The sequence below is a fragment of the Pagrus major genome, chromosome 22, assembly GCF_040436345.1.
Source record: "Pagrus major chromosome 22, Pma_NU_1.0".
Taxonomy (NCBI): domain Eukaryota; kingdom Metazoa; phylum Chordata; class Actinopteri; order Spariformes; family Sparidae; genus Pagrus; species Pagrus major.
The window spans coordinates 2,412,415-2,426,019 of record NC_133236.1 but is presented as its reverse complement, the minus strand read 5'-3'; the positions used below and the strand labels follow the sequence as shown (position 1 = coordinate 2,426,019).

Genomic DNA, 13,605 nt, shown 5'->3' with positions numbered 1-13,605 from the left:
GCGATTCAAAGACAAAAGGAGGCATCAGTGGGTTCTCTTTAAACAAAGGTGTAGTTCACAAATGGACCCTGACACAACATGAGCAGGCAGCCATCACACATGAATGTAAAGCAATGGCTGGACAGTGCCCAGTATCACATCTACATTCTGAGCTGGACAGCGCCAGAACGCAGAGGGATCATGCTGATGTGATGAACATTACAGCCACTGTCCAAAATATGGTCAATCCTTTCGACCCTTCGCTGGATGGAGAGTCTCTTCATCAAATCTCCTCTGGCCAACAAGCACCAGACAGTGTTGCCAGAGATTTACTGGGGGCGAAAGAAAGAGGTATGAAAGCTCTCACTGAGTTCTGTGAGTCAAGGATTGCCACGGCAAAGACATCATTCCATGACCCTATAAAGAAAATGAAAATGAAAACGTTCAAAGATACTGACCACAGTACAAGCACAAAAATCAAAGGAAAAGAAATCACACTGAAATCACACCAAAACCTGTTTGCCAGATTAATTGTTGTGGGAAATGTCAGACAAATAAACATAAATGAAATGCTCTCCTACAGTCTGGGTCCTTTGCCACAATCACTTGCCAACTTTGACGGCTCTCTGGTAAAGATGAACAAAGCAAAGCTGATGCACACACTGGAGGAGGACATCAGCCCACCACCAACAGTGAGGGACATTCCAGATGGCTCCGTTTGGATATGGGATGCTATGGCTCTGGTGCAGCAGCTAAAGCCACAGCCAACATTTGGCCTATATGCTGACCATGTACTGAGGACACTGGTCAACTCAGCCAAGGAAACCAAGTCAACAGAGCTCCATTTTGTGTGTGACACAAACACCATAGCATCAAACATGCTGAGCGAAAACAGGCGAGCAGAACAAGGCTGTCAAAAAATTAAAATATATGGTGATGATCAAAAAACACCAAAACAGTGGAGAAAATTCCTGGCATGTGGGCAAAATAAAGAAAACGTGTTGGAGTATTTCTTCCATCACTGGAGCACATCTGCAAAAAACATAATTGGAAACACGACAGCCATTATTGGGCATGGGGACAAATGTCATGCTATAAAGATGAATGGAAGCAACAACTACCTTGAAATACTGCGGGTTCAAGACCTGGAGACAACCCAGGAGGAAGCAGACACCAGACTTATGTTGCATGCAGCTTATGCAGCAAAATACAGCAGTGACCTGGTAATCAAGACACCGATGTCTTTGTGCTGGCTCTTGGGCTCTGCAGCAAAATTGGTGGTCACCTGTACTTTCACACAGTCAAAGGCAGAAATCCACATATTATTGACATCAATAGGCTTCATCCCCACCTGAGGGAAGACAAATGTGATGCCCTTGTGGGTCTGCATGCATTCTCTGGATGTGACACTGTGAGTGCTATACATGGGGTGGGGAAAACCAAAGCTTATAAAAAGCTCATTTCCCAGAGACAATACATCACCCTGTTTAGAGAACTAGGAACAAGTTTCTCTCCATCCCCGGAGTTCTGCAAGGCAGTGGAGGCTTTCACATGTGACCTGTATGATCAGGAGTGTATGGATGTTAACAAGGCAAGAGTTAAGCTGTTCAAGTCAGGAAAGTGCTCTGAGAGAGACTTGCCTCCAAACAAAGACTGCTTGCACAAGCACATCCAGCATGCTAACTATCAGGCTGCAGTCCACAGAAGGAGCCTTGAGTGTAGGCCTGATATTCCTGCCCCTGAATGTCATGGCTGGAAGATGGCAGGAGATTTCTTAGAAGTGGACTGGATGACACTTCCCCCAGCTCCAGAGGCAATCCTTGAACTGGTGCACTGCTCTTGTAAAAAAACAAACTGTGTTAAGGGGAGATGCACCTGCAAAATACATGAGCTGCCATGTACAAACCTTTGCCAATGCACAAACTGTGGCAATAGGTCATTTGAAGATGACTAGTGGTTCCAGGGCCAGCATGAGAGGCTAACACCTTTCATCAACCAGTACTGTGTTCAAGAACACATGGAGAAAACAAAAGTACTGTTCATGTTAATGTTATTTGTTTCTGTAAATATGTTACTAAGCATTCTGATTTATTAACAGTTAGATAGTAGAATAAAGTTAACTCACCAACAGTGTATGGTTTGAGCACCATTTCTCATTGTCCGGCATGGGAGTATTACCTAGTGGGAATATTAGTTAGTTAGTTAGTCCGTTAGTGCTAAATGAAATGAATTCAACTTTCACATAATTGATATGGCACGAAGCTGGTTTAAATACAACTTAAACTTTACCATAAAACCATTTTGTATCTAATGAATCAATACATTATTAGCCTAACTACTAAAATATACAATTATGCTCAACAACATTTCAGGGTAGTTTACTTCACTGTTTGAAATTTGCTGACTGGGGTATACCACAGAGAACCATGTTTTTAGATCATTTAAATTCCTTCACATCGTATGAAGTGAATAATGTAATATTAATTCGATAAGAATAGTCAGCGATATTGAAATATAGATTCAGGTCTCCTGCGCTTCACATGTTAAGCTCAAGCTTAATTGACTGATTGATTAAGCCAGCACGAGTTTAACAAGAGCTAGGATTAGGCTAACAGTTAGCGCTACCTTTACATGTAATAAACGTCGCCTCGCCAAAGGTTATACATCAAATAAATAGCATAGCTAGCATTTTCCAACAACATTAATACTTACCTACACACGTGGAAGCTTCTTATTTAGCTCATAATATTTCGTGTGGTTTTCCATGGATGTATCACTGTCTTCACCTCTCCACCCCGTGTCCACCAGGTGAATATTGAGAGCAGCAGCTGTTCTTATCTACGTCGCATATCTACGTCTGATTGGCTGAATAACATCACATGATTTGTAGTGCTGCGTGCCATTGGTTCAACTGACATAGTAGGCTGCGGCGTTTGCCTGCAATTTAACGAACTTTAAACTATGATTATGAAAAAATGTGCAAGAATTACGAGTGCCAACAAAGAAAATCTGATTGAGAAAAAAATTAACTTTAAAACGTAAAAGATCCAGGTTCTCCCTCCATGGGGATCATTATTTTCAAAAACTAAAGCTGATACGGGGCCTTGGCCCACCGTCTAAAAGCTCGACTGCCAGGCTATAAAATTAACAGAATCTTCTGTGTTGTGGGGCCCACAGAGAGTGCACACTAGAGGCTTCTGCCGACCGAGCCAACTAACTTTCGGATTAGAGCCCTGCTAACTTGAATAGATATAAAATGATTTAGTCTTGCGGCTCTTCTAGACTCCTTTCCTCTCCCCTCAAAACCCTCATCTCCTCACTGAAAAAAGAAAGACATGAAGGAAGGAATGAATTGAAAAACACGTAAAAATCTCCAAAAATATCAAAACAAAATGTAACAACTTCTTCAAATACAAATGTTTCAATGCCAATGTACAGAGCTCCTAAGGGTCATGGCAAGAATTGTTTTTAGACTACTTTGTGTTACCCTGCAATCATTTTTGCGTTACCTCGCTATACTTTTACATTACCTCACAGTACTTTTTTCCTACACCTTACACCTGTAAAGACTCAGTGTAGTTAGTAGTTGTTCCTAGTAATGCTGGGAAATTGGAGTCATATACAGCGACTGAATGATGTGATGTGATTGCAGTTTCAAACCAGCACTAGCTTCAGACAAGAACCAGCACCTGGTTGGCTTTTGGTTGAATAGGGGTAAGAGTCAGCTGACCCTGTACCTAATGAGCCCAGAGACACTCTCACAGTGTAGAGTGGTTCTGACAGATGAGTGACCCGACAGACACAGCAGAAGACCTGGATAAAGGCCAAAGAGGCCATTGTGTGTGATCCATGATAATGCTTTTAAGGAATGGAAGGGAAAAAAAGTATTGCAAGGAAAAACAAGGTATTGCGAGGGAACACAAAAGTATTGCAAGGTAACAGAAAAATTCTTGTGAGGGAATGCAAAACATATTGCAACGTAACGCAAATGTAGTCCTAAAAAGAATCTCACCATGACCCTTAAGGGGCTCTGTACCAATGTTTGCTTTGTTAGTTCAGGTTTTGTTTTCAATGACAAATTTTATTTTCGATGCCATAGGTCATTGTCACTGTTCTGGCTCCATAGCAGAATAGATAGATGTGGGAGAGCAGAGCAAGCTATTTGGGATTTTATAAGCCACAAATCACTATTATCCCAGGGATCACTACAGGACCTTTCCTTCATGAGGGTCCACAGGCTGGGAGGAGAGGAATAACTTGCGGCCATCTCTCTGTTTAAGCATTTTAAACAAAAGAAACTAGTGAATTGTTGGTACTTGAGGGCACTTTTGGATGAACTTTTGGATGAATAGTCAATTCCCTGTGGACATTAAAGGTGCACCATCTAACTTTTTCAGCCCATGCTCAACAGAAAAACAGCCATAGAGGTCGACACTAAAAGGATTATAATATGACCTATGTTTACATTTGTTGTGTGTTGAACTTTTTCAGCACAATGTTGGAATATAGTCCTCTGTTTTCTTTCTCACCCCACCGTAACTCACATTATAGATTATATTACATTGAAAGGAATAATAGGAACAGGAGAGGAGGAGGCATTGCCCTATACCAGGGCAATTCAACTATATTGTTTGGGGGGACACATTTTCAGAAAGCTAAGCGCCTGGGAGCTGGACATTTCCCTGAGCAATTATTCTGATTATGTATGTAAACACAACGTACCACCACATTTTAAAAACTTTTATTTTGCTTAATTGCAAAAGTAGTGTAATCATAAATTTAAAAAGAACATATATAGGCTTTCTTTAAGAAATTACATCAAGTACTTACTTTTCTTTGCAACAAACAGCTGTGATATAGCCCAAAAGTAAACACATATCTGAAACAGATATATTCTACAACACAGCATGTCAGCCATTTGGCATAATTTGTTCAGTTCTGACATCTCTTAGCTAGCTACATCACAGCTTTTCCTATGAAGCAAACCAGAGAAGAGAGCAAAAAGATTGCAAACGTTAAAGATTAACTGAACTTGCCACTATATTTGATGCCCCACAGCACTAGTTACACTGGATAAGCGCCTGGAACATTTTGACAACAGAAGCTGTTTCCCAAAAAGGCTCTTGCTTTACTAGAGCTTGACACTGAAGAAAGAGACAATTGTGTACAAAGAAAATGATTGGATGACTTACATTTGTATACTGTATATGTCAACTGTTTATTTAACATTTTTAACCATTGTTCTTGTTTTATGTCTACTGGTCAATCTTCAATTAAGTATTTCACTTGTTTCACTTGTTAAACTGCACCACATTCATTCAATAATAAATGTTGCAAATCAGAAAACACATAAGCTCCACACTTACAGGCTACTAATGACAGACTGAACTTCTTTGAATGGACAATGGCAGAGAAGGCTGGCTCATATTAAGTGATGCCTATAATAAGTCACAATGCTCAGCCGACATGCCGGCAAGTAATTTACGAAACAGTCAGTGTTGAAGACCTGATGATGATCGGATGAAGTTAATAATAGACATAACTGACTCCATAGTATTCAACTCACCACTAGGTTGAGCGCACAGCAAGTTCTGATGGATGAGGCAGTGGAGTGATTTCATCCTCGATGCAATAGCAGACATTTGCGCAGACAGGCCATTCACTTTCCCCGCTACATTAACTAGCATGATAATATGCTCCAAATCAAGTCCATTGTCTTTGAAAAAAGCAACAATCCTCTGGCAAATTATTTGACCAGTTAGCCTATATGTCCTTCTAGTGGTATGAGGCCCGGGATGTCCTCTCTGAATCAGTCAACATCAAAAAGACACACAAATAAATAAAATTAAGCTGTGTCCTAATTGTCAACAGATTCATCCACAGCCAGGGACATAATGTTTGCTTTCCTCAGTTGAGCCAAAAGAGTTTAAAAAAATGTCTGTGGCTAATACATCTATTCATCATCCAGTTGATGTTGATGTATCCGACATGGGTATTAACTTGATGCATGATATCACCTGGTCTGTCACTTGGTTATCCATAACTACCTCCTCAATAGTGGCGAGTATTTTATCTTTTACAGTCTCAGTGTCAGTGAACGGCCGCTTCTTTTCAATACGACCCTTTGCTGGCTAGAGCAAGAGCGAAGACAGCACGGCTACACTCGTTGTTTGCAGTTAGAGTTTGGATTTTCTGCTGGTGAACTTCCGAACCCACTGGATAAATGTCATCAGTGCCTCTGCGGGTTGTAGTCCTTTTCAACAGAGGTGCACACACATTGGCTTGCCCTCAGCAGTTTTGATGTACACATACAGTGGTATGCAAAAGGGCACCTCTCTGAGATTTCATGATAATTTGCTCTACCTTTAAAGGGGAGGTCACAGCAACAAGATTTGTTTTCCTACAGAGATGTAGATATTTGAGTGTTTTCCAGACCGAAATTCTTAGAGTAGCATTACATAGTTTTATTATAATAAAATAAAATGTAAAAAATGGGATGTACAGAAGTTTGGGCACCCTTTTAATCGCATTCATTTCAAGACCTGTAGGGATTTATAGCTGACAGGTTGCAGCACAAAATTGCTAGCTTGGTATTAGCTCGTGAGACCTTCAATTATAAAGACAGGTGGAACCAATCATGAAAAAGGCTGTTTAACATAGGTAATTGCTGGCTGTGCTTGTCCTAGGTTCTTTCTTCGAGTGTGGCAACATGGGAGCCTCTAAACAACTCTCCACTGACCTAAAAACTAAGATAATTCATTATTATGAGAAGGGTACAAGAAATTATCTGGAAGGTTTGGACTGTCTGTCTCCACAGTCAGAAATGTAGTGCAGAAATGGAAGGCCACAAGAACAGTCCTTGTGAAGGAAAGATGTAGTAGGCCGAAAAAAATACAGGAAAGGCACAGGCGAAGGATGGTTAGAATGGTCACAGACAAGCCACAGACCACCTCCAGAGAACAACAAGAACATCTGGCTGCTGATGGTGTAGTTGTTCATCGTTGTCCAGATGTGCTTTTGCATACCTCGTGTGACAAGCCAGAAGCATTTTGGAAAAAAAATACTGTGGTCAGATGAGACTAAGATAGAGTTATTTGGTCAGAACAAGAGGAGGTATGCATGGCAAAAAAACACACTGAATTCCATGAGAAGAACTTATTGCCTACTGTGAAATTTGGTGGAGGGTCCATCATGTTATGGGGCTGCGTGGCTAGCACAGGTACTGGAAACCTTGTTAAAGTTGAGGGCCACATGAATTCCTCTCAGTATCAGCAGATTCTTGACAAGAATGTTCATGTGATAATTGTGAAAGAGTCTGGAGACACGGTGGTGAACGTTATGCTGCTTGTAACATCATCCACCATGACCGGTTAGGCAGTGGGTCAGTGATGGTCTTGGGAAGCATATCCTTGGTGGGTTGCACAGACTTTCATGTCATAGCGATTGTCAGACCTAATGCTGGTGCAGTGGGCCCTGGGTTCCTCCTGGTGCAGGACAATACCCTGCTTCATGCGGCCAGAGTGTAGGCCTATAGGCAGTTCTTGGATGACAAAGGGATTGATGCCATAATTGATTGATTGATGCGATAATAATGTGTTAATGCCAATTAATCTTAACACTGTTAATTTTTTACACTCGGCCTGCCTCGTAGTTTTGGAAATCAGGAAGCGATTCAGCAGTAACATTGTGGATGGCAAGCAGAAACAAACCTCTTTGACAGAAATGGATAAAGAAAAGGGTCTTTTGCATTCCAAGTTTAGCTTCAAAGCCCTGCCAGAAGGTTCTCTGGACAAGAACAAAGTTATTTGCATTTAGGTCGATGTGAATTGAGTTACCACCGGAGTACGTCGAGTCTCAAATACCACTTGCTGGCCAAGCACACAGCTGATGCAGAGAGCCCTCCTCCCCCTCACCAAAGGCAGACCACATTTGCAACGGAGACGCCTGGACAGCTCTACATGTGACAAACTTTCAACAATGATAGCTAGCTAAGTTGGACACTACATTGTGTTAGTATTACTAAAGAATGTTACATTCAAGTCAATATGCCCATCTGTTGTTGTTTGTTGGGCTTGAGTGTGCCATGTTATACTTTCAGCATATTTTTTTGAGCATGCAGTACCTTTGATGTTATTCTGGAGAATATTCTGGACATTATTTGTCATTGTTTTGGATTGTAAAAATAATAATAAACATACATTTGCATAAAGCAAGCATATTTGTCCACTCCCATGTTGTTAAGAGTATTAAAAACTTGAAAAATATCCTTTTAAGGTACATTTAGAACAGATACAAAATGTGCAATGAATTTGCAATTAAATATTTTAAATCGATTGACAGCCCTAATATATGTGTTTGTGTGTGTGTATATATATATTTTTAACATGGACTCTTGGAAGATTAGCCAGTGAGCGTAAAAAGATCCTAATAAACATCAAATCAAATCTTTATTTCTCGAAGCTAGTTATATGATGAAATTCAATACAGTAGCAGCAGTGCTGTGTCAAAAATAAACAGACTCTATGTACCACCTGGAACTCTGCCCATTTTCACTTTTTAGTACACCTGGTCAAAGGCTGCAGAAAGTACTGTGGAGTTCAGACCGTTACTTTTAGCATGCTTAATAGCTTTCCAAAATCTTCCATTCGAATTCACTAGTCAAATGGTTGTCAGGACACTCAAAACAGATTTCTGTTCTCCTCCTCACACAGTGCTTCAGCAGGGCTCAAAACAATGGGCAGCTAGCTTCTGGAGACAGGAGGGCTGCAGCTGAGAGGCGGCAGTTCTGCCAGTGGCCCTGCAAATGTCAGCAAAGACCTTATTGTGCCCCGGGGGTGAGCTCTGTCCTGGATGGGTGTGGCTGCTGCAAGAGCTGTGCCAGGCAGTTTGGACAGCCGTGCAATGAGAGGGACATCTGTGACCCACACAAGGGCATGTACTGTGACTTCTCAGCTGACCAGCCAAGATACGAGGTCGGAGTATGTGCATGTGAGTGCCTCTCTTCTTTTCTTTAATATGTCCAAATATGGTAATAATAAGGTATCTTTCACTTTCAACCTAAACCCCTTCCTCAGGTTTTCCTCCAGAAAATTTGTTGGGCCCAATTGTCCTGCCCTTTCCAGGCTGTGACTGGTCACTCATGAGAGCAATGACATTATGTAAAGTTGAACATTTCAACTTAAGGCATCCCACATACATAAAAAGCCACCCAGGTGAACCCAAATCATGCTTGTCTTATCCTTGTTGTCTTCTGTCTTACTGCTGTGCTGACTACTGCTTGAGTGACTTTAACTTAATTGATACTCAGCTGTTCTTCTTCTATTGCAGTCATTCGCAAAGACTGGGTCCCAACACACACATTGGTTGCAGAAGACTATATTTTGGTTGCCAAATGAATTTATCCACAGTACCTTGAGCACATTTGACAACGCCTGGGTGCTAGCTGTTAAAAGTGAACAAACCTAAACTGTCAACATAAACAGAGCATTCTTTGTATAGAGTACATCTGCCAATCGGAGCATTCACAATAATCACTTAAAATAAGCAGGGAGAGGGGCACGTAGAAACAGCTGTTTACAACCACGAAAAGCAGCTAAGCAGGCTAAGAAAGAGACCTAAAGAGAACTAAACTGACATGTATTGTCTGTCCATCTGTCTATCTCCTACCCTCTGTTTCAGTACTATGGACAGGACAAACACCCACTTGCTGGCTCATTCTCATTTACTAAATCAGATTTGAAATGCATCCCAAACAGGCAAACGATCGATTTACAAGTAGGAGTATTTAAAATTGCTGTTGTTTTACAGAAAATTAAAACAATAAGCCTGTTAACTCTGCCTAAATGCATTTATTTGATCTTATTTATACAGTATTTAACATGCATAAATGTTTTCAATTACACATGCATAAAACCTGATGCGCCACTGAGCAGCTTTCATAGGAATGAAAAGGACTCTGTCTCCATGGCTGTGTCCAGATTTAATTAAATGTCCTTGCCGCTTAGGCTTGTTCGAGATGAACTGCGCCTTGGCTGGATAGTGGACAAGACAGGGCGGCAGCAACAGGGGGCAGAGCCAAAAAGCTGCAATCGAGTCGGACAGTTTTCCAGCAGCATTCAGTCTGTACAGGAAGTCACAGAAACGCTCACATTCAGCCGAGATTATCGTTGCCCACATGTGCATGACATCACAGCAAGTCAGGATCAGGTCGCAATAAAATGTCCTTGGATCAGGTCGGACACAAATCTAACTGGCATGCAGTGTGCGGCGATCGCCGCTGATCGAATCTACATAGGACTGGCTGATCTCGAACAAGCCTGCTGCAGTTACTCCACCGACTGCAAATGCCTGGTGCCTGATCTTACAGCTTATTGGCTTGGATGTTGACTCAACTATATGAAGTTTTATAGAAACATTTTTTTCTTACTAAATTGGAGAGTTTAGGCTATTCTGTTAACAGAATACATGCTGTGTGGCCAGTGTGGAGACTAAATAGTCCACATTCATATTATAAACAGCACACAATAAATAATTGCTGTCTATATTAACATTTGACTGAAGTAAATCAGCCTGTAAAATACTTAACAACACAAAAACTTGTGGTAAATGGTATGTGAGGATTCAGATGTGAAGCCCCAACAATATAAATATGTGACAGATCCTAAGTGCTGTATCGTAGGCAACTGGACTTGTTTCAGTTTCTTGAAGAGGTTTCACCTCTACTCCAAGAGGCTTCTTCAGTTCTAACGAACTGGTGGGGAGTTTGCAGGCTTTTAAACTCTGTGTGGGAGTGTCCTTACAGAGTTGTTAAAGACAAATGTGAGCTCTGAGTTTCAGAGTCGTTAGGGCCACTTGTGGGTCGTTGGCCCAACCGGCCTTCATGTGGGTTGCTAGGGCTAGGTGAGCCCAGGTGTGAATGGTTGTTATGCTGTCTGGGGAGATAACTCAGTACTGCATTGTAGGTGGGTGATAAGTAATGTCTTAGGCCACCTCCTCTGTTCACAGACGGCCGCTCCAGTCTGATGTAGATGGATTCCTTTATTCCTCTTTCAAACCATCTGTCTTCTCTGGCCAAGATGTTTATATTGTTGTCCTCAAAGGAATGATTTTCCTCCTTCTGATGTAAGTGGACAGTAGAGTCTTGACCTGAGGAGTTGGCCCTCCTGTGTTGTGCCATTCATTTATGGAGAGGTTGTTTTGTCTCCCCAATGTACAAATCTGTACATTCCTGGCTGCATTAAACAGCATCAACTTCATTACTCTATTTATGCCTGTGTTTTGTCCTTAGGATGGACAAGTTTCTGCCTTAGTGTGTTGGTAGGTTTAAAGTGAACCGGGATATGATGTTTATTGAAGATCCTCCTGAGTTTCTCAGATGTTCCCGCAACATAGGGAATGATGATGTTGTTACCTTTTCTCGTCTCCTCCTCTCTGTCTGCTCTGGATCCTTCTCCTTCCCCTCTGACTTAGTGGGCATGGTCTCAGCCCGATGGTTTAGGGTTCTGATGACCCCCAGCTTGTGCTCCAGTGGGTGATGAGAGTCGAACAGCAAGTATTGATCTGTGTGTGTAGGTTTTCTGTACTCTTCAGTGTTGAGGCTTCTGTCTTTTTCAATGTGTACTGCACAGTCCAAGAAGGGCAGACTGTCTCCTCTGAAATCTTCCCGTGTGAACTTGATGTTATTGTCCACAGCATTTACATGTTCTGTGAAGACTTCCACTTCCCTTGCTCTGATTTTGACCCAGGTGTCGTCCACATACCTGAACCAGTGGCTAGGAGCAGTTCCTGTGAAGGTAATCAAGGCTCTGCTCTCAACTTCTTCCATGTAGAGGTTGGCCACTATTGGGGACACTGGTGAGCCCATGGCACAGCCGTGGCTTCTGTCTGTAGAAACCTTCACTGTACTGGAGGTAGGTGGTAGTCAGACAGAGGTCAAGTAAGGCACAAATGTGGTCTGGGGTGAAGTTGGTTCCGCTAGACAAAGTGCTGTCCTGTAGCAGGCGTTTCTTCACCACCTTAACTGCTTCTTGAGTGGGAATGCATGTAAAGACTGATGCGACATCATAAGAAACCATTGTTTTGTCTGGGTCCAGTGTTATTTCTCTCACCTTGTTGGAGAAATCCTGTGAGTGATGTGGTGTTGAGTGTTACCGACCAAAGGAGCTAGGATACTGGCTAAGTGCTTGTATATGTTCTAATTAACTGAGTTAATGCTGCCGATGATGGGTCTGAGTGGTGCTCCTTCCTTGTGTATCTTGGAAGTTCCATAGATACATGGGGTGGGTACAGTCTGTAATATAATGGCTTGTTAATGGCTTTGTCCTTTTCCAGTTTTTGCAGATATTCTATAACCGTCTTTTATGCAGCTCATAGGTGTTAGTATCACTAAGCAGATAAGTGGTGACTTTGGTGTGGTAGTCCGCTGTGTTTAGCACTACAGTGCATCTCCCTTTGTCTGATGGCAAGATGGTGATGTTCCGGTCTCTTTTGAGTGATGCCAGGGCCTTCCTTTCCTCAGTAGTGAGGTTGGAAGGGGGTGCTTTTGCATTAGCAAGAGCGGCTGATACCTTCAACTGTAGCTGTTCTGCCTCTGTGTCTGCCAGCTTGTTGTTTCTGATGGCTGACTCTGTTGCTGGGATGAGATCTACTTCAGTATCTGTTCTGGAGCTACTGCAAAAGTTCAGTCCTTTAGCAAAGACATCCTTCTCCGGTTGGGTGAGCTCTCTGTTGGACAGGTTTTTCACCCACTATGTCCGGATGTGCTGTGTTGTTGATGTCCTTATTTCTTCAGGTGAGAGTTTCTGTTCTAGGCGAGTTGCTTTGACATGCCTGTAAAGTTTGGGATTTTCGTGTCTGCCGTTCCTTACCCTTAGTGTGTTGTGATGGTTGTGCCTTCTCAACAAACTTGGAGACATTTTCAAGGACATTGCTTGGTAGTAGAATACAGTGCAGTAATGAGTTCCCTCCCCAGACAGCTTAGTTTAAAAGCCTGCAAACTCCCCTAGAGTTAGTTAGAACTGAGGAAGCCTCTTGGATGAGAGGTGAACCGTCTTCAAGAAACTGAAACAAGTCCAGTTGCCTACGATACAGGACTTAGAAATATGTCACATGTTGCGACTCAGTTATTTTTTTTGCATTTGTAATGTGTCCACCAAACAACATCTTTTTTCTCATGTCTCAACCTCTACAGCAAGACCTTTGATTTTACCTTTGATTTGTGTGAAATGTCCTTTTACCCTGTCTCTCTGCTTCAGTGTGAATCAATATTACGTAGGAGCGTTTCACTGGCTATTTATAGGCTACTAACTATGGGCATTACATGAAGCTGGCAAAGTGTGCGCCCCATTTTGAGCTGATTGTGATTTATAAAGGGAAACCGGCATAGGACATGCGTGCACTGTGTTATAAATCTGAATATGTTTGTAAGCATTTTCTGTGTTTCGTCCATATGCCACCTTTTGAAGTGAATCCTACACACAGTTTTATAAATGAGGGAACAGGAATGTTGATTTATGCACAAATTCACTTTCAAGGCCCATAGTTAATTGGTCATGACGGTTTGTCATTTTTAAAAATGCGGGTCCCCAGAAAAAAGTTTGTCCAGACCTCAAGGAGCATTTTTAGGGC

General features: G+C 42.0%; 1 protein-coding gene across 1 annotated transcript in view; it reads left to right on the top strand.

Moving 5' to 3' along the window:
- The first annotated feature begins 246 nt into the window (after positions 1-246).
- Positions 247-13,605, top strand: part of ccn6 (cellular communication network factor 6) — a 23,240-nt gene continuing 9,881 nt past the window's right edge. Inside the window, exons 1-2 of the mRNA XM_073493349.1 lie at positions 247-330; positions 8,607-8,967. Coding sequence (XP_073349450.1) covers positions 247-330; positions 8,607-8,967 — 445 coding nt within the window. The remainder of the gene's footprint in view (positions 331-8,606; positions 8,968-13,605) is intronic.